This window comes from Balaenoptera ricei, chromosome 16, assembly GCF_028023285.1.
Source record: "Balaenoptera ricei isolate mBalRic1 chromosome 16, mBalRic1.hap2, whole genome shotgun sequence".
Taxonomy (NCBI): Eukaryota; Metazoa; Chordata; class Mammalia; order Artiodactyla; family Balaenopteridae; genus Balaenoptera; species Balaenoptera ricei.
In genome coordinates, this window is record NC_082654.1 from 698,908 (window position 1) to 717,867 (window position 18,960).

Here is an 18,960-nt window from a genome sequence, read left to right on the forward strand (position 1 = left end):
GCCAACACCAATGAGATCACGCCCTGTGGTATCGTTTATACAACATCCTCAAAGGACAGAACAGCAGAGATGCAGAACAGGCCCACTGGAGCCTTGGGGCAAAGCCAGGTTCTGTACCTCGGTTGTGACAGTGACACAAATCTGTACATGGGATAACATTTCACAGTGCCCCTCCCACACACACAGACACACAGAGACAGACACGCAGAACACAGACACATACAGACACACACAGATACAAGACACACAGACGCACAGGCATACAGACACACGCACACACACGAATGCCTGTTGAAGTGGTGGACACAGAACCGGGTCCACAGCCCGGGTTGCAGCACCAGCCTGGGCTCCTGGTTTGCCGCTATCTGGGGCAACCCCCCCGGGGGCGTGTGTGCGGTGTAGGGCGCACTGCACTGCCTTTGCTGTTTCTGCAACTTGCTGTGAATCTATAATTAATTCACCATAAACATTTTTTTAAAAGCTCATCTTTGATTAGATTGAGAGGTGGTGATTCCCCTCTTTTGTGTCTGATTTTTTTTTCCTTTTTTCAAATATATACACATACTTGTTCCAGTTTTTTTTTTTTTTAAAGCACTAACTAATGACCAGGGAATAAATTCAAATCAAGCAGCGTTGGAAATATGAGCTTTCTTCTAGAACGATGTTGGCACCCACCCAAACAACAAGAATAAAAGCTTCTGGAAATATTTCATCTGTGCAGCGTCACATTTACCTGATGCTGTATCTGCCCCTGTGAGACATGTTCAACAGTGAGTGCCGTTCCGTGCATCAAAGCCTCTAGGGTAACTTTCTGAATTATGTCCCAGCAACATAACAAATCACAGTATCAATTAGCTCCTATAACAGAAGTGGCATTCTGTAATACATTCAAGCATGAAAGAACTGCGTAGGTGAAATTTATGTAACCCTAAAAACTATAAGGAGAAGAAAGATGACTTGGAATTTATTGGTAATAATAGGAGACAGAATGCAATTTGAATGGTGGACAGCCCTTCAGCCCTCTGAGAAAGGACGACCAGATCTGCAAGTTCTAAACATTCCAGAAAGGACGCAGGTGGATGATGGGGCGCCCTGGCACGGGGCACGGGGGGCCGGGGGGCCCGGGAGACCCAGGGAGACCTTCCCACTGCCCTCGCCCAGCCTCCGACTTCCCCATCGACAGTCGGCTCTGGTCCAAGCTGAGCTCCAGACTCCGGATGGGCTCCACGCCCTTGAGCTGGTCACCCAGGAGCCCCACCCCCTCCCCCGGAAAGTGCAGCACCCAGGGCGAGCCGGATGGGGAGGAGAGGGGCCCAGCGTCGTCCTCGCAGCTGCTCTGCCTGCGTCCAGGCCCCCGGGTCCCAGGCGGCAGCGTCGGTCCCTCACCCGCGGCAGGCGGCGAATCGGACCAGTCGGTTCCTGCTCGTCAGTCACCTACTTAAAAGTTCAGTTTGTTTTCCAAATTCATGTCTTGGAAATAGTGATTTTCATATTTTTAAAATATGGAGTTTCTTTTAACAATATGTTTTATTGTAGGAAATTCGGGGGGGGGGGAGATTAAAGGGAGAAAAGCACTCAGAACCACACAAAGGCAGAAACCCATGTTTTGATAGTTTCTGGATTTTCCTCGTGTTTTTGCACAGTGAGCTCCTGGTGGTCTCACACGACATGGTAAAGGACTTCCCGTTTCAAGATTTTAATCAGAAACCTTGTTTAAAGCATGCCTACCCTCAAACAGGCTGCTTGCAAACACGACAGATCTGATGCACCGGGACGAGGGCCCTTCGGGCTTGGAGGGGGCCTCTCCGGATGGGGCAAGGCAGCCTGGGGTCCCGCTCATCACTGGGGAAGCGGGGGCACCGGAGGGTGAGTGGGGGCAGCAGCAGACTGGGCTGGGGGCCTGGGGACGGTGGGCTCTGGAGCTGGGCCAGCCGGGGTGTGGGGGGCTCATGCTCATAGTACCTGCCTCGTGGGTGGTCCCAGCTCCCGGCCGGGTCAGCACCTCCTTCCTCATCGAATCCCACGGAACAGCATCGCCAGGCACAGACCAAGGTCCATCTTCCATGACGTGGCCACCGCTTTGGCCGCGTGGGAGACCCTGGCCTTGGTCTGCCATGGCCCCAGGATCACACCTCCAGGCACGGGCTCTCTGAGCTCCTGGACCGCCCCCCACCCCCCGCCCCGGGATTCCCAGTGGGGTGTTCCGGTGCCCACCTGAGGGCGCGGCTGCCCCTCACCACGCTTCCCAGGAACCTGTGGTTCCGGCCAGCTCCCCCATCCACCTGGGGCCTGGGGAGCCTGGGCCCACCCTCCTCTGCAAGCGGTTAATTCACAATCACAGCTAAAGCAGCCCTTCCAGGTTGATCTGGATTAAGAAATTAGGCAGGTTAATAAAGCTAAAATGTTCACAGGCGCTTGTATATAAATTTCTATTAAGTTCCCTCATTCAACGCTGTCTCTAATAGTTTAATTTCTGTATTAAATAATTAAAACTCTATTTTCATTCACTGTGAACAATTGTTTTCCTTAATGATCGTCCTGGAGGAGCCAGTAATTTTATATCTTGTAAAAATGATTAACTGGCATCATTATCCCATATCTCTGAAATATAACCCAGCAACTTCAAGAAAGGCCATTTGTATTCAATTAATGTTCCCTTGCATTAAGACATACAGTATTACTTCATGCCGTGCATAACCCACTGTCCTCTCATTTTATTATGACGATGATGGAGATAGAAACAACCAGTTTAATTATCCCATTTCCAGCAGAGAAATCAATTTTCAATACGTCTCCACCCTTATAAAGAAGAAGGCAGCATGGTTCCTGGGAAGTGGCGCCTGCAAACTCCCTCCCGGCTCGGGCCTGACTGCAGACCCCGGGGCGTCTCCATGGGCCAGCCCTTCCGTGTAGAGCGTTTCCGTGGGGCAGACTCTGGGAGGGGCCTGTGACCCCCGCCTCCAGGGGTCTGTCCTGTGTGGGTGCTGCCTGCTCCTCCCCTCCCCCCCGAGCATCACTCTGGTCCCCAAGGCCCCCACGCCCAGCAGCAGGTTTCCCTAGGGACAGCCCTGCTCACTGGACCAACGCCGGCCTCGGATGGACCGGGTGCCCACGCAGAATCGGAGGGGGGCCCGGGGGCTGTACTGCAGCGTGCAGCCCGCCCCCTCGGTCAGGGTGATTCCAGGGACGCGCCCTGCCTTGCCGGTCAATCACACGGCTCTCTCGGCCAATATAATCTCATTGTTTGACATTTTTATCACAATTCATCGAGACCAAGGGGAGATGAGGAGATTAATACCCCCGTGCGGTTGGCTAATGGCCGGGAAGGAGCTGATGGGGAGCTCTTAAATTTTCTTATTATAGATTTTAATTCTTTGTGACGCGAGGTGAGAGGTGGCATCAGGATAATAAGGTAGAGGCCTCCTCTGCCCCGGTGCCCTGAGATCAGGGGGTCTGCTGGGCCTGCGGAGCCCCTCCCCAGGGGGCGAGACTGTGGCCTCTGCAGGAGGGGCAGCTGTGCCTGGACGGGCCCAGGCTCTGAGGAGAGGCTCCGGGTGGAGGCTGGGAACACTGGATACGGGGGCCGGGTCAGTGAGGACAGAGCCCCAGGCAGGCGGGGGGGGGGGGGGGGGTGGCTGGAGGCAGGGAAAGCCCGGGGAGAAGGACACTGTTTGGCCTCTGCCGCTGCCTCTGGGGACCATGTCATGACACTGGCCGCGTGGCCATCACTGACACAGACAGCATCCTTTGGCTGTGGTGTAACCCGTCACACCTGACCCCTGAGGAACGACAGGGCAGTGACAGGCGATGGGGACAAGTTTCAGGAACCAGGACAAGTGTAGACAGAGATCCAGTCGTGGGCACAGGGGCAGCTATCCGCTGAGGAGCCGGAATCCTGGCCCAGGCCGCCGTCCACAAGGCTCCCACCCCGGGCCGCCTGTTGCCCCCCGAGCCCTTTCCTCAGATCCACCGCTCACAACAGATTATTTTGGATTTCCCTGGAAACTCAGCATAGACATCAGCCTTAGAGCCTAAATCTTAGCATTTGAGTAAAAAGTGGAAAGAAGATTTATCTGCAGCCTCTGCCGTCCTGGGGCCAACGTCCAAGCATCAGAGCTCTCAAGGCTCCAAACATCCAAGCATCCTGACCACTCAGGCATCCTGGCTCATTCCATCTGCCCAGCTGCAGTGTCAGTATTATAAAGCTACAGAATCACCACCTGATCTGCTGGCTCTGGAACCGGTTTAATGAGAAATTAAGATTAAAAACAAACGATTTTGCCCAGACGCAGAGCTCAGATCAGCTGGAGGAGAGCCGGCCTGGTCCCGATGGGAGCTTGTTCCAGGCAGGGCCGGGAGGGGTCAGATCCCGATGGGGGCCGTCCGCCTCCTGTGTGGCCCCTGCCCTGCCCTCCAGCCCCCCTCCACCCCCGCGCAGTCCTCCTGCCCTCGCTGACCACCACCGTGTGTCCGTCGCCCCGCCCGGCTCCGCCTGCAGCCGGCCCCTCTAGCCGACTCTGCAGTGCGGGGTGAGGCGGCTCGCAGGCACGTGCAGGGCGGTGCGCTCCCGGGAAGGGGCTCGGCCGCTGGCTGGCGGGGTCCTCCCCGGCACAGGCCTCTCCCAGCGCAGGGCGGCCCCGAGGAGGCTGCCCCGCTGCGGGGACCAGCCCCCAAGTCCTCGCACTCACGACAGCTCCCACGCAGGCACGGGGATGGCCTCGCGGCGAAGGTCACGCGGGGTGCAGTCCGCGGCGGAGGCTCGTGAAAGCCAGGGCCACGAGCGGGCGAGGCCGGCTCGTGGATAAGCCCGAGGCTGCGGCCCAGCAGGCTCGTGGTGCTCTTAGGAACCAGTCAGGGGGGACTTGCTCAGAGGACGGGGGCGTCACGGGCACCCCGTGGCCAGGACCACCTCGCCCCACGGCCTGCTTCGGGCAGTGCCCGACCGGCCACAACTCTCGGCCCGCTGACCCCACTGCCGCCCAGCCCCGTGGGCTCGGCCTTCCTCCTGCTGCGTTGCTGGTTTTGCCGACAGACCCACAACCAACAGGGCAGGCTGTTCCGAACTCACTTCGGCCGGAGAAAATGGTCCTCGAGCTCAAACAAACGCAGGTCTTCCCAGACCCCAGCCCGGCCTCATCAGTCATGACCAACGGCCACTCAGTTCCCAGGATGTGGGCCTTTGTCGTTTTTATTAATAAAAGTAATCCCTGCTCATAGAAAAAACCGAAGAGCGCAGCAGAGACTACAAGAAGGCAGGCAAGATCTGCCCTCCCCTTCCTCTCCAAGCCCCGCCCCTCCTCCCCAGTCTCCGCCCCTCCTCCCCAGGCTCCTCCCTCTCCCCAGGCTGCTCCCCAGGGCAGGGTTTGGTGCCACGGGTACTTTCAGGACTTTTCTTTGGGTGAGTGTCCATATATTTAATGAAGAAACGACGCGCAGATTTCCCCAAAGTGCTAGTATATTAGAAGTGCTGTCATAGCAGGGTCCCCCCACTTTGCATGTCTTCGTGGGCGTCTCACACTTCATACATGGCCGCACCCCGGGTTACTGTGCTCCCAGGATACAAGCAATCTGTCTATTTTGGTGAAACTACTGATATCTTCTTTGTGAATAATGTATGGTCAACTCCTGTAACTCTGTCATGCCTCTGTGTTCAGGACGGAGAACTCGATATATTTATTAGATCCCAGCATTGATCATTTATCCTTCCAGTGTCTGCAACTAACGTGGGCCGTCATGGATGCGGAGGGTGAGTTAGGGTTCATGACCACAATTGGGTTTCTTTTTGCTTCTTTGTGCATTTCTGTCATTTTTTTTTAACTCTTAAGGATTTTGGTGCCAGGTTTGTCTTCAGAACAGCTTGTAGCTTCCACTGTTGTCAGCTGTAGCTTTGTCTTGAGATGAACCGTAGAGGCTTTACCGTCTGGCCCACGGTTTCTGCTCACAGACGTCTGTACGCAGCCACAAACTGCATTTGTTTGGCAGGGACAGCCCTACCTTTCTCGCCTGGACCGCCCAGGACTCCCGGGGGAGCTCCTGGGTCCCCACGTTGTGCCCAAGCCAAAAGAGACTAAAAAGCAGACCGGATGACAAAGGATGAGAACTGGGGGACCACAGGCGAGAAGGAAAGCAAGACACAACGTAAGATCACAGAAGGCCAAAGACACCTGCTGTAACTACACACACCAGCAGCATTAATACAGAAATCTTCAGATCCGGTCAGGGGCTTGCAGCAATTTATCCTAACAAGGATGTCAGAGGTTTTGCATGTGTACCCCGTGGTCTTCGCAGTATAACTGCTAAAGGTGACACCCTTTATGGGACACGCACAAAACTGGTCTGCAGGACCGAGCAATTCTGGGCCCTGAACAGCGGTTCCATGAAGATGCCGTGACACAGGCCCGGTGGGAGAAGGGGCACAGACGGGAGTGTGAGTGTGTGTGTTAGTTCTGTGGGGGCCGGATCTTATAGAGAGTGAGACCTCCCACATGTGGCGTCTTTTGTGCATTCCGTCCTTGGGGGTCGCTGTCCCCGGGGCCTGCGGCAGTGTCTGCCCCCAAATCCCGGTCTTCTCACCTGGGGCAGGTGAGAAAAGACACAAGGCCCCGTTCCTCCCCAAGGCCCCACCCCAGAGGGCCATCACCACCAAATCCCGGTCTTCTCACCTGGGGCAGGTCTGGGACACGCCGTTCTCATGGTGAGACAAAGAGCCAGGAAACTGGTGGACACGAGGGATCCTAAAGATTCCACTTGGGCTGGCATCTGTCCTCCCGCCCATCTTTCCCTGGCCACAGCAATCACATGGCCAAGCTGGTCATCAGGAGAGAGAGTGGGGTCCTCCCAGGAGAAGCAAAGCAAGTCCCCTGGGCCGAGCAGAGGAACTCCGGCTGGGAGGGTGGATTAGCTTCCTTAGCTGAATTAAATTAGGTACAGCCTCTCCTGGGCCCTTTGTAGGAAGAGGCAGCCAGACCATGAAATTCAGGCAGCTCACTGGGCCCCTACAGACCAAGCCACATACTGATGCCACAGGCCACCAGCGCCTGGGGGTGCCCGTACCCCCTAGCCCCGTGGCAGAGGGGTTCAGTGGCCTGGCAGCTGCACACAGCGCCTGAGCCTTTGGGGGTCATGTGCCAGACCAGCTCCCGGGCCCAGCTCGCTCCCCTGCCCAGCCCTGCCGGATGCACTGCCCGGACAGCTGGATGGCCAGGCAGCGGGCAGGCTGGGAGGGAGCCGGAAGCCCCTCACGTGCTGCAAGGGCCGTGGGGTGCTCTTTGCCTCAAAGTCGGGGGGTTTTCACAGCCTGGCTGTCCCTCGCGTATGGGAGGCTACAGGACAGGCTGCCCGGTCTACGGCAAGCAGTCGCCCCGACCTGTGCACCGGCTGTCAGGCTTTCCTTAGACCAAGGCCCCCTGTGTGCCGGCCCCTACCCGGGAACGGGGCGGGGACCCCATCACTCTTACCTGAAACCCCGCCTGGTCCAGCCCTCCATCCACAGCCCAGTGACCCTTTAAAAGTGCAAATTGGTTCCCATCATAGGCAGCTCCTTCCCTGAAGACTGAACCCCACTTCCTGGGCGGGTCTCCAGGGAAGCTGCCCCTCCCCCAGGTAGCCGCAAGCGCCCTCAGCAGCAGTGCAGGGGCCACCGTGTCCATAATGCTACCCTGCGTCTGTCAGGCTCGGTTATTAATTTGCCTCCTGTCTGCCCCTCTCCGCCACGAAAGGCACTTAATAAAGACCTGGGGGTACGAGGACAAAGACGTTGAGGCCCAAGCCCAGCCCCGCACGGCGGGTGATGGGAGGGCACTGGCCACGGCACAGCTGGACCCCTCACCCACCAGGAAGCCCCACCCGGGGGCCGGAGCGGCCTGGAGTGTAGCCAGGAGCCCTTCCGGAAGCGTCTCCTTGGCCAGCGCTGTCCGATCCCATCCTGGGAGCACAGCAGAGGTGCTGGAGCAGACGCCCTAACACAAATCTTGTACTTGGCGCCCAATTAGCGCGTTTGGCACGCGGTCAGACCCGTGGGAGAGCAGCCCCGGGAGAGAGCTCATTACCCACGACAGCGCATCTGGTGCCGCGACGCCCCAGGGATGAGCTCGGAGGCGGATTTACAGCTGCCGCTTTTTGTCCTTTCCTGAGGGAGACAAGAGTCTTGGGACCCCAGAAGAGTGCTTCTGAGGCGCCATGTGCCTGCCGCCTGCGGTCAGGGCAGAGGCCACCTCCCCCCGGGGCCCCTCGCCTGGCTCCCGTTTCCACAGCCACGGGCTGGGGGACGCTTTCCAGCTCAGGTGAGAACATCTGGGGGCGCATGCCCCAGCCCGCCCCTCCCCAGCCGGAGGGAGTGGTGGCCCCGCTCCCGGGTGTGGAGAGGGGGCCGGAGCCCTCTCTGGGTCCAGCTTGGATGTGGCTGAGGGGAAAGGTGCCCACAGGTCTCCAGCCCAGAGCCAGGTGCCACCCAGAAGCAGGAATGCAGAGCAAAATGGCAACCCTAGGAAAGGTGCCCCAGAGCTGGGGCCAGGCAGGCCTGGAGGCGGGGCGAAGGGGGGACTGGGGGGCAGGTTCGTCCGAGCCTTTGGCCTGGACCAGACCCACACGGACATTTCCCTCCTGAGCCCCAAATCCTCTCTGCCAGGGAGTTGTTCATCCAGCCATTCCTTCACTCAAGCTCTTAGCAGCCGGGGCCCCTGGTGGGTTGGAGCCTGTCCTGCACCAAGGACCCTGCAGGACACCCGGAAAGGAAGAGGCAGCACAGCCTTGATGCCTGTTGGACATTCACGTGGGGAATGCGAGATGGGTGGGGGTAGCAGACCTGGGGGAGGGACCCTGGAAGGGGAAGAAGAAGGAGGGAGGGGCCGGAGAGGGAGGAAGACGAGGCACGCAGGATGCCGGTAGCCGTGGAGTATGGCCAGTGCCGCCCCAAGCGCAGAGGCCGGGTGCCTGGAACCCGAGGCTGCCCATCAGATAGGGCAGGCCCGCTGAGCCCAGAGGCACTGGCCAGGGAGGGTGGAAGGTGCCACCTTCTTAAGAAGCTGCCTGAGAAGAGAAGGAAAATAATTGGACCTACATCAGCAAAGGGGTTCGTTCATATGTGGGCACCTCCCAGCAACCAGGAGAGGCCTGTGGCCACGTGCCCCAAAGAGAGAACGACCCAGAGTCATGAGGTCAAGTCACCCAGTACCGGTGGCTTGCACAGCCACAGGTCCTGGGAGACGAGCATGTTGGCGGCTGCCCAGCCTCTGTGTCAGATCTCAACCTGGCAGCCGGGCTCTTCCTTCAGGAGGAGAAAGGTGAGGCCAGCACAGCAAAATGGTAAAAGAGACTCAGGTTTGTACGACAAGAACGTGTAGGGTAGCTCTGTACACTCCTCTATGGCTATTACATTTATCAAAATACATAACCTTTAAAGAAGTGAAGGAGCTGGGGTAGGGCGAGCTGGGGGTGTGGGGAGGGGCTCTGCAAGGTGGGAGACGCCCACCCGGCCCAGGCTGGGGGAGGGGCTTCAAGTCCAGTGAAGCCAGAGCATCACAGAGGATGGGGGAGGGGTAGGAGGTCCCCAGAGATGGGGGGGCACCTGGGGCCCCTCAGCCTCTGCTGCTTCTTTCATATACCTTCGGGCCCCCCCACCACCACCAACGGTCCCCGCCTCCCAGGGTCTTGCTAGGTGGGATCTTCCCAGGGACGTCCCTTCCGGGGCGCCACACGCCCATGGTGCCCTTTGGCTCAGGGCGCCTGGAGCCTCTTAGCAGTGCCATCTCCCTGGGGGAGCACGGGCTCCGGAAAACCCTCTGAAGCCTTGGACTGGGGTGCATGTTCAGTCCTTGACTCGGCAGCACTTATTCAGCCCTCCAGGTGGCCGGAGCACGGGGGCCCTGCACCCAGGTGCTGACTCTCTGGAAGGTGCCACCGTGCAGAGGGGCAGGCCAGCCTGGTGGAGGCTGGGGGTGAGGGTCCAGTCCAGAGCCGAGGGAGCAGGAAGTGCGCCACAGGAAGATGGGGGGACAGCGGTCCGGGGCCGGCGGAAGGCGGGTGGCAGCACACGGATCAGTGTGAGGGTCAGAGGGATGCGAGACCACAGGGGGCCTCGTTCTGAGGCACACGGGTCGCTACGTGGGGATTAGACCGGGTTGGAGCGCGGTGCGTGGCACTCGGCCCTAATGCAGGTGGGAGAGGGGTGAGGCGGGGCCCGGTGCCCAGCTGGGTCTCCCCTACCAGCCACCCGTGCCCCTCACCCCAGGCCCCGCACACCCTCAGCACTCAGTGCTCTCGCTGCCTTCAGTCACTGCCCTGGTGGCACTGGGAGTGAGCAGGGCAGCCTCCACTCGCGCCCCTGCGCAGTGATGGGTGTCTGCCAGCCACCTTTCGGGGGGTCAGCCAGTGGAGGGCGCCCAGTGGGATGGGCAGGGATCTGGTCTTTCTCTGTGGCCCGGGCGTTTGCTGGGAGGGGGTGGGATTTGCGCCAGCCGGGCTCCTTCAGCATCTCCAGAACCTGGGAGTTCCTGCAGCTCCAGGGCCCAGGTGACCGCGCCTCTGCCCCTTCATCCCAGAGCTGCGGGCGGCACTTGGTTCTCTTGACCCACCAACCCCTGGGTCAGCAGCCCCCTGAATCTGCCCCCAGGTGTGGTTGTGGTTGCCTCCTCGAGCTCCCAGAGGCCGAGAACTGCTTACACACGGGAGGACAAAGCCAGGGCCCTTTGCCCTTTGCAGGAAGCCACCGAGCAGGTAGCAGCTCCATGACTTGCCAGCCCCACAAAATGACAAATCTTTCCTTTGACAAGGTTTTTTGCCAACTCCAGGGGTACCTGTGTGGTTGGAGATAGAATCCAAGCTCCTTCTAGGTGCAAGCGCCCTTACCCCCCTCCCTCTCCGCCCCCCCCCCCCCCCGCCCTTGCCGGCCAGGCTCTGACCCACCCTGGGCTTGAACACTTGTTGGCCCTGGCTGGCCCTCCAGGAGGACCACCTTCCCTGACCTCCCCCTTCCCAGCGATCATTGGTCCTGTTCCCCTCCTGCAGGGACTTCCAGAAGTTTTTTGGTTTATTGTTTACTACCCACTCCTCCCCTGGGGGCAGGGCGGGGTGCAGAGGTGGCGTTCTCTGCGTTCACGTGGCTCTCCCAGGGCGTGCCTGGCACCTAGTAGGTGCCCAATGAATAAACGTTGACTAAGTAAAGGTCTCTGTCAAACGCGCGCTCTGCGTGTTCCCACAGCGTCTAAGTGTGAGCGCCGAAGTGCCCGCCGCCTTCCCAGGCAGGACTTTTCCTTCAGCACCAGGAGGTGGCATTCGCGAACCTCTCCACCCCGGTGGCAATCAGCGTGGGCTTCGGGAGCCGAGAGGCGCTCCTTCCCCGCAGGCGGCCACGGTACCTTCCCCGGAGGAGGGGGCGTTTCCCTTGATCCCACCCAGGGGGCGGCTCCCGGGAGCTCAGGAGGAGGGGGTGGCGTGGGAGCCGGGTAGAAGGTGGAGGGGCGCAGCCTCGGAGCGCCCAGAGATGGCGGGCAGGCAAGTCGAGCAAGTTAACAAGCCTACACACCCGGGACTGGGGCACTGGGGGAGGGTGTCCCGTGCCGTGGCGTCCTGGGGGGTTGAGGGGCTGCGCCCGGGGCTTGGGAACCCCCGCGCGCCGGGCAGGACAGGGCGCATGGGGAGGGCACCGAGACACCCACCGCCAGAGAGCATGGAGAAGAGGCCGCCCTCACCCCGCATCCCCCGCGCCCCCAATCCTCTCTGGGCCCTCCAAACCGCACTCCGGCCCCCCATCCTGCACCCAGGGCCACTGGCTCCCTGGAGAGCCGAGCACGCTGCGGCCAGGGGAGAAGCTGCCCCACTCGCGACCCCAAGCATTCCGGCCGTGGTCCAGGGAGGGCCCGGCGGCGCAGACAGACCCGGGGCGCAGGGCAGCGACTCGGGGTGTCCGTTTCCTCAGCGGTAAAAAGGGCTGCGGAGGCCCCAGCCCGGGTGCTCGAGGAGCCACAGCGCGGCGCCCAGAGCTGCGGTGTTCCTCCTGCCACCGAGCCAGAGTCGCAGGGAGGATAGTGCGCCCTGTCGTCCCGTCCGGGCGCGCCACTCCCGGCCCGCCCCAGAGGACTGTCCGGCCACAGCTGCCCAGAGTAGGCTCCTTGGTGCCGGGAGTAGGGAACCGGCCCCGCCCCTCTCACTTGGCCCCGCCCCGCCTCCTTTGGCCCCGCCCCCAAGCCAGTAACTGCCACCCCCATCAGAGCCCGAGCCTTGGCCACCCCGTTAGCCGCTTCCGAGGAGCCCAGAGGGGCCCAAACCCTGCTGGGAAGGATCCTCCCTGCGGCTGGGCTCTCGGGGAGCACCTCCGCTGTGCCCGAGGCGGTGGGGCTCAAGCGAGGCCCGGGGCGGGTCTCGGGGCCTGGCCGCCCGTAGGTAGCGCGGGAATGCGAGAGGTGCGCGCTCGTTAGGTATCCCGGGCCTGGCTCCGCAGGTGCCGCTCGCCTGCGGGGCAGACACACCCGGATCCCGCGAGAGCGGCCCCGACCGAGGAAGCAGGAAGAGAGAAATTCCCATGCGCGCGGATTGCACCGCGCACGAAGCCGGGGGCACCACGCGCCACGGCGCGCCGCCCGGGACAGCACGGGGCGCGCACACGCGGGCAGGGGCGGCCACCGAACGTCCGCCCAGCCCCGGCGGCCAATGGCTTTCTGAGCGGCGATCTGGTGTAAGGACTCGCAGCGCCAAGACCCGAAAACTAACCGCACAAAACGAAAATGGACCCCCCCAAAGGTCTCAGTGCCAGCGGACGCTGGGTCCCTGCACAGAGCCGAAAGGGTCGCCTTCGTCCGCGCCACAGAAACCCTGGCGGCCGGGGTGAAACGGGAACGTCGTTGCTAACCGACCACACCAGGCCCGAGAGAGGCCGGCCTGGCGCACACCGCCGCCCAGCCACGAAACTGCAGCCGTCGGTTCGCACACGTTCCCGTCACGTTCCCAACAGGCAGCGAATAATAATAATAGCCGCCACTTAGTAATTGCTATGTGACACCACCCAAGAGAACCAAGGAGGCGACGTCCAGAACTGTACCCAGCACTGGCTCTCCGCCGGCGCCCGCAGTCCACTGCGATCTTATTTGAACCCGCACAGCAATTCCACGGGGTGGGAGGCTTTTCCACCCACAGGAGGACACCATGGGCCCTGCGTGCCCGTCAAAAGGCCACGCTACTGCCCGCTGGCTGCACTTCGGGCGCGCACCCACGTTAAGGCCCTGAGCGTTGCCCCGCACGCCTTGGGACCCGGACTCTGAGCCTGCCAGGGTCCCCGACCGCCGGCTCGGGCCGCGCTTCACGAGGGAACGGCTGTGCCCTAGGTCGCGGCGCCCAGGTCCAAGCTCCGGACTCAGGTTGCCTCCGGGGAACAAGCTGCGACTTCGCGGCCGGGAAACGCCTGACCGGGAGGCCCGGGCGGTCCCCGCGCCCTGACCCGGCAGTGTACAGTCCCGAGGGCAGGGAGGGGACCGGGAACCGCCCCTCCGGCAAGCGCGCGCGACTCGGCAGCCTCGCGTGTGGCCCCGGGACAGGCCTCGCCACGGCGCCAGCCATTGGTTGGTGAAACCAGCGCAGATTCTCGCGGGCCAAGTCTAGCATTCGGCCCGTGGACTCTGACGTCCCGCTTCCTCCGCCCTTCTGCATCCCAGAGGAGAATGTTCCCGGAAATGTTTTCGTTCCTCCCTCAAACCTGAGCCCGAGGCGGCCGGGAAGCCGCAAGGCGGGGCGCGGACTGTGACCCCGAAGGTGCCTGCTGAATCCCCGCGCCCTCCCGCCTGTGCCTCTTCACCGAATGGGGCGCACGGAGTGTGCCAAGGGGATCCTCAAATCTGCATTCTTTCGGTGATATAATATGTTCTCGTATTTTTTCCTGATTTCCCACTAAAACCTTTGCCTAACTAAACTCCCATCCAACGGGATTTATTTCGTCCCCGGGGAGATAAATCAGGCAGCAAACTTACAGCCCGGGAGGCACCTGCCGGGCTAATGGGCCCTTCATGGAGTGCGCGGCCAGCGGGGGCGCGCGCAGACGGCGGGGGCGCTGGCCAATGGCCGGGCCGCGGTCGCCGGCAGCCAATCAGCGCGCGCGCCGCCTGGGGGCCCCGCGGTTATCAGCGCGTCCGGCCCGCGCGGCGCGGCGCCGCTCCGACCGGCCCCGGAGCCGCCACCGCCTACCCCGCGCCGGAGCCGCCGCCCGCCCTCGCGCCCGCCATCCGCGCCGTCGGCGCCCGCGCCCCGAGCCCCCGCTGCAGCCGGCGCCCGCCCGGGTCGCGCGCAAACTTCCCGGGCCGGCGGGCGCGGGCGGCGGCGGCGGGGCCTGGATGGGCGCCCGGGCCGGCGGCGGCGGCGCCCATGGACGCTAACCGCCCGGGCGCGTTCGTGCTGAGCAGCGCGCCGCTGGCCGCGCTACACAACATGGCCGAGATGAAGACGTCGCTGTTCCCGTACGCGCTGCAGGGCCCGGCCGGCTTCAAGGCGCCCGCGCTGGGCGGCCTGGGCGCGCAGCTGCCGCTCGGCACCCCGCACGGCATCAGCGACATCCTGGGGCGGCCCGTGGGCGCGGCGGGCGGCGGCCTCCTGGGCGGCCTGCCCCGTCTCAATGGGCTCGCCTCGTCGGCCGGCGTCTACTTCGGGCCCGCGGCCGCCGTGGCGCGCGGCTACCCCAAGCCTCTGGCCGAGCTGCCCGGGCGCCCGCCAATCTTCTGGCCCGGCGTGGTGCAGGGCTCGCCCTGGAGGGACCCGCGCCTGGCCGGCCCGGGTAAGTGGCCCACGCGCGGATTCGGCGTGGGGCGGCGGGGCGGGCGGGGGCGCGGGGCCGCCGGCCGCGCTCACCCGCCCTCCTTTGCAGCCCAGGCCAGCGGGGTCCTGGACAAGGACGGCAAGAAGAAGCACTCGCGGCCGACCTTCTCGGGCCAGCAGATCTTCGCGCTGGAGAAGACTTTCGAGCAGACCAAGTACCTGGCGGGGCCGGAGCGCGCGCGCCTCGCCTACTCCCTGGGCATGACCGAGAGCCAAGTCAAGGTGAGGCGGCTGCGGCCCGGGCGGCCCCCCGAGGGTCCCGCTGCGCCGAGGCCCACCCGCTCCCCCGCGTCCTGCGAACGGCCTGCGAGCTGCCGCCGGCCTTGGCCCCGGTCCCTGGGGCGCCCAGCCCCGCGGCCGGGCCCGGGCAGAGGGGTGGCCTCGGGCGTCCCTCCGCGGCCGGCGGCGTCTCCGGCCGGGCCGCCGAGGGGCCAAGCTGCCGCGGGCCGGGTGCTTCGGGAGGCGCCGCCTGATGGGCACCCTCCACCCCAGGTGTGGTTCCAGAACCGGCGGACAAAGTGGCGCAAGCGGCACGCCGCGGAGATGGCGTCGGCCAAGAAGAAGCAGGACTCGGACGCAGAGAAGCTGAAGGTGGTCGGCTCGGACGCGGAGGACGACGACGAGTACAACCGGCCCCTGGACCCCAACTCGGACGACGAGAAGATCACGCGGCTGCTCAAGAAGCACAAACCCTCGAACTTGGCGCTGGTCAGCCCGTGCGGCGGCGGCGCGGGGGACGCCTCGTGAGGACGCGGCGGCGAGGCCGGACAACCAGGGTACGGGACGCGGGCCGGCGCCCCTCGCCAGCCGCCCGCGCCGGAGTGTGTATATATATTTTTACAGAATAAGTTATAAAGCGGTCTGGCTCGGGCTCGGCGTGCGGAGACCCCAGAGCGCCCGCGTCCCTGTCCTCGGCGTGGGCGCGGGATCGGGACCGCCGCTGCCGCGCGTCCTGAGAGGAATCACTTTGTATAATCAATAAATTATTTAACACGTCCCCGTCGGAGCCGTGGCTCCCGAGGCTGCACCGCGTGTTTCTTCCTTATCGAAAACCGCGGGCGAGACGCCCTGCGCGGTGGCGCGGCCCTCTGCCTCTGCCGGGCCCGCTGTCCCGGGTCCCGTGTCCAGTCTTCAATGCCGCGGGGTCCGCGCCTTCTGCCGGAGGGGCGCCTGGGTCTGGCGCGGGTCCGGCTCGGGTCCGGCTCGGAATCGGGGCGTGATGGAGTCCCGGTCGCCTCGCGCCCCAGGTTGCCCGGGCGGCAGCAGCTCGCAGGACCGAGGGCACCGCGAGGCCCGGCACGGGGAAGGCGGCCCCGTCCGAGAACCTCGGGCCGCCCGGGGGCCGCGAAGAGCCAGGACTCAGCGAGCTGGAGCGGAGCCGACGGCGGGGGGATGGAGCGGGGCGCTGGGCGCTCGGCGGCGGCGGCTCCTCAGGCGCAGGCAGCTGTGGCGCGCGCGGGGCAGCAGGTAGGACCCCTTGTCCCCGTCCCTCTCCCCAACTCCACCGGCCCCAGCCCAGGGAGCCCTCCCCAGGGCTCTGGAGGCCCGCTGTTTTGCTGGCTTAGGTGGATGAGGGTTGGGCAGATTTAAACACATTTGGGGTTGCCGGAAAGGGCAGATGAACCCCCGCTCCTGCCCCACCCGGAGTGGTACCTTTCCCCTTTGGTGTGTGTGGCGGGGGGGCGGTGAGGGGCGCCGCTGGGCCCTAGTTCCTGCCTATGTGCTTTGCTCTGATTATGTAGGCTGAAACATGCCCAGCCTTAGTAGCTACATAATTTGAAGTAGCACTGAACTCACATTGGGTGAAATAAATCAGGTTTTAAATTCATCAGCACCATAGCCCTTCTGCTGCCGTTTAATAGATTTTTTTCATCGGTGGAAAGCAGGGTTTAACTCAAACTGGGACTACAAAGAGAAATCCAAAATAATTTTGCTGCCCCGGCGGCATCAGTTCTCTCAGGGGCCCTGGAGTTTTTCTTTGCCCGTTTGACCCTGGGATGCGGGGAAGCACATCTGGCCGGTGCTTGGACTTTGTCCTCCTCCTGGGCAGCTCTGTCCTCCACCCGGCACCTCCCTGGATCGGCCAGCCTGACCCAGCTCCCCAGCCCCGCGGAGGCCCGGGAAGCCCTCCTCCCTCTGGCCCGTTCCTCACCCCAGAATCCAAGGGCCAGGATTCCAGTTAACAGCAGCCTGAGTCTGCTCTGGTTCACAGACCACCCCATCCGTTCAGACTCTGGACGCTCCACGTGGTTGCGTAACGGTTGTGTTAATTTTAAAAATTGAATACATAAAGGGTGGTATTACTGTAAGATTTCTCTTGGAAGGCATTATTGAAAATGTTAAAGAGAAATGTAAAAGGCTGAAGTTTTGGTTTTTGGGGTTTTTTTGCCACATGGCTGCATCAATTTAAAAAACAGACTTATTCACTGGCTGGTTTTCTTTCTAAGGGAGCATTAATTTTTTTTCAAAATTTATGTGAGTGAACTATTCTTTCAGCTCAAGTTAAGAGCAAAGGAATTTCCAGTTTTAAAGTTTTGAGGAAAGCAATGCATTTATGTAATCTCATTTAAAAAATGCTGAGGGGTAAATCCCAGTAGTTACCTCTGCAGTAAAAATCCAAAAGAAGATCTCTCTGCTCTCGCGCCATAGCTCAGTTCTGTAACAGTGTCCGACAGAACGGAGTCCAGGAGTGCCGAGGAGCGTAGACTGCCTGCGCTGCAGGCTACAAAGGGCCCGGAGCACGGGAGGAGGAAATGCGAAGCAGACGGGATATTTTCACCACGATCGATTTTATTGCTTAGGGACCGGAGCGGTCATTTCCAAAGGCCTCCTGAGTGACCAACAGCTGAAACCCCGCTGCACAGAATCACCGTGGGCCGGCCAGAGCAGAGCGACCACAGCTTGACACAGACCCTGACGGTACTGTCAAGGACACAGATTCGGCACGTGGACGCCAGCTCACTCGCAACGGTTGTGATTTATCCAAAACAAGCTTCCACCCAGCGCCTTCACCCAGCCCAGGAGTTCTGTAGTGTTAAAGCAAATCAATAAAACGTTCGTTTGTGTTTCATCCACGGGCCCTGGGACCACCTCTCACTGCTCCGCCGGGTGCCAGGAGCAAGTACGTGCAGCAGGGTTACGACAGGTCGTTAGAGGTTCAGCATCCAAGGACGAGTACAGTTTGTTTCTCTGAATATTTTTATATACAGGCCACGTTACAAGCAGTTTCTATCAGAAGCAGACTAGCTATTTTTATTTCTCCCATGATATTATTGTTTTATGTAGAATACTTGGCACCATAGAACAGTAACAAAAGACAGACAAAACGGTTTACAAAATTCTTAAAAGGTACACCCGAGCTAGCTATAAACTTCACATTCAGTTCTTAATATTAGGCAGAAAAAGGCCTAGGAGTCTCCAACTGCTCGTATGGATGTGCTGTGGTCGGTCTGACCCCTGACGGCTCTGCTGGGTCGTAGTACTTGTTTTATAGCTTTGTGTGTTGACGTGCACGTAACCAAACTCCTAGACGCCAATTCTACCCTGCTGATATGACACTCAAGCGTTCATACTGGAAAGTATATTTAGCGTAAGTTTTGGTAAGTTTATAAATTATTTTTAAAAAGTATATATTTATATATATAAAAATGGAAAGCAGCTGCAGTGTGATTCAAAAACCATGTAACATGGCAGTAGAGTGACTAACAGGGAAGGGGCCTCCAGAAGTGAAAGCGAGGGCCACGCCGCCGGCCGGCAGAGCCCCGGCCGCCCCGCCACAGAGGGGACTCCAAGCCCTGTGGGGTTTCTACGCCGGAGAAGCTCCTCCACGCTGACAATGATTAAAAATCGAAAACCGTGAAGTCTAAAATGCAGAATCTCTTTGCTGTCTATTAGAGTTTTGGCGACAGGACTGTGACTTATTTAAAAAAATCCCCATGTTTCTACTTGATGTCACACGAACAGACACGACAGTGAGGTATGTGAGGCTTGTCCGGAGCGCCGTCCGGGGCGGAAGCGACGTGTGGGGCCGGCCGTCTAGCGGTGGCGCGCAGGCGGGCCTGTCGACGCAGCTGTCGGAGGACGTGGCTCCTCGTGCTGCAGGGGGGTCTCGCCGGGGGTCCCCTCGTGGCGCTGGCATCGCTTCCCTGCCGTGGAATCAGCCATTTG

At 61.2% G+C, this 18,960-nt stretch overlaps 2 protein-coding genes across 7 annotated transcripts in view; one reads left to right on the plus strand and one right to left on the minus strand.

Annotated features, from left to right (window-relative positions):
- Nucleotides 1–13,980: 13,980 nt before the first annotated feature.
- NKX6-2 (NK6 homeobox 2) lies at nt 13,981–15,774 on the plus strand. Its single transcript, XM_059900148.1, has 3 exons — nt 13,981–14,752; nt 14,843–15,015; nt 15,286–15,774. The coding sequence occupies exons 1-3, from the start codon at nt 13,981–13,983 to the stop codon at nt 15,538–15,540; spliced, it is 1,200 nt and encodes a 399-aa protein (XP_059756131.1). The 3' UTR covers nt 15,541–15,774.
- A 1,789-nt stretch (nt 15,775–17,563) lies between these two features.
- The window catches only part of INPP5A (inositol polyphosphate-5-phosphatase A), a 181,076-nt gene continuing 179,679 nt past the window's right edge, over nt 17,564–18,960 (minus strand). For 4 of the 6 annotated variants that reach the window (XM_059899965.1, XM_059899968.1, XM_059899963.1 and 1 more), the window contains one exon: nt 17,564–18,938. In XM_059899965.1, coding sequence (XP_059755948.1) covers nt 18,829–18,938 — 110 coding nt within the window. In that variant the 3' untranslated portion in view covers nt 17,564–18,828. The remainder of the gene's footprint in view (nt 18,939–18,960) is intronic. The other 2 variants (XM_059899966.1, XM_059899967.1) reach the window with 1 other exon arrangement.

Coding starts and splice junctions, on each gene's coding strand:
- NKX6-2 (XM_059900148.1), top strand. CDS start 13,981: ATGGGCCCTTCATGGAGTGCGCGGCCAGCGGGGGCGCGCGCAGACGGC. Junction 14,753..14,842: donor CCCGCGCCTGGCCGGCCCGG/GTAAGTGGCCCA, acceptor CCTCCTTTGCAG/CCCAGGCCAGCGGGGTCCTG. Junction 15,016..15,285: donor TGACCGAGAGCCAAGTCAAG/GTGAGGCGGCTG, acceptor CCTCCACCCCAG/GTGTGGTTCCAGAACCGGCG.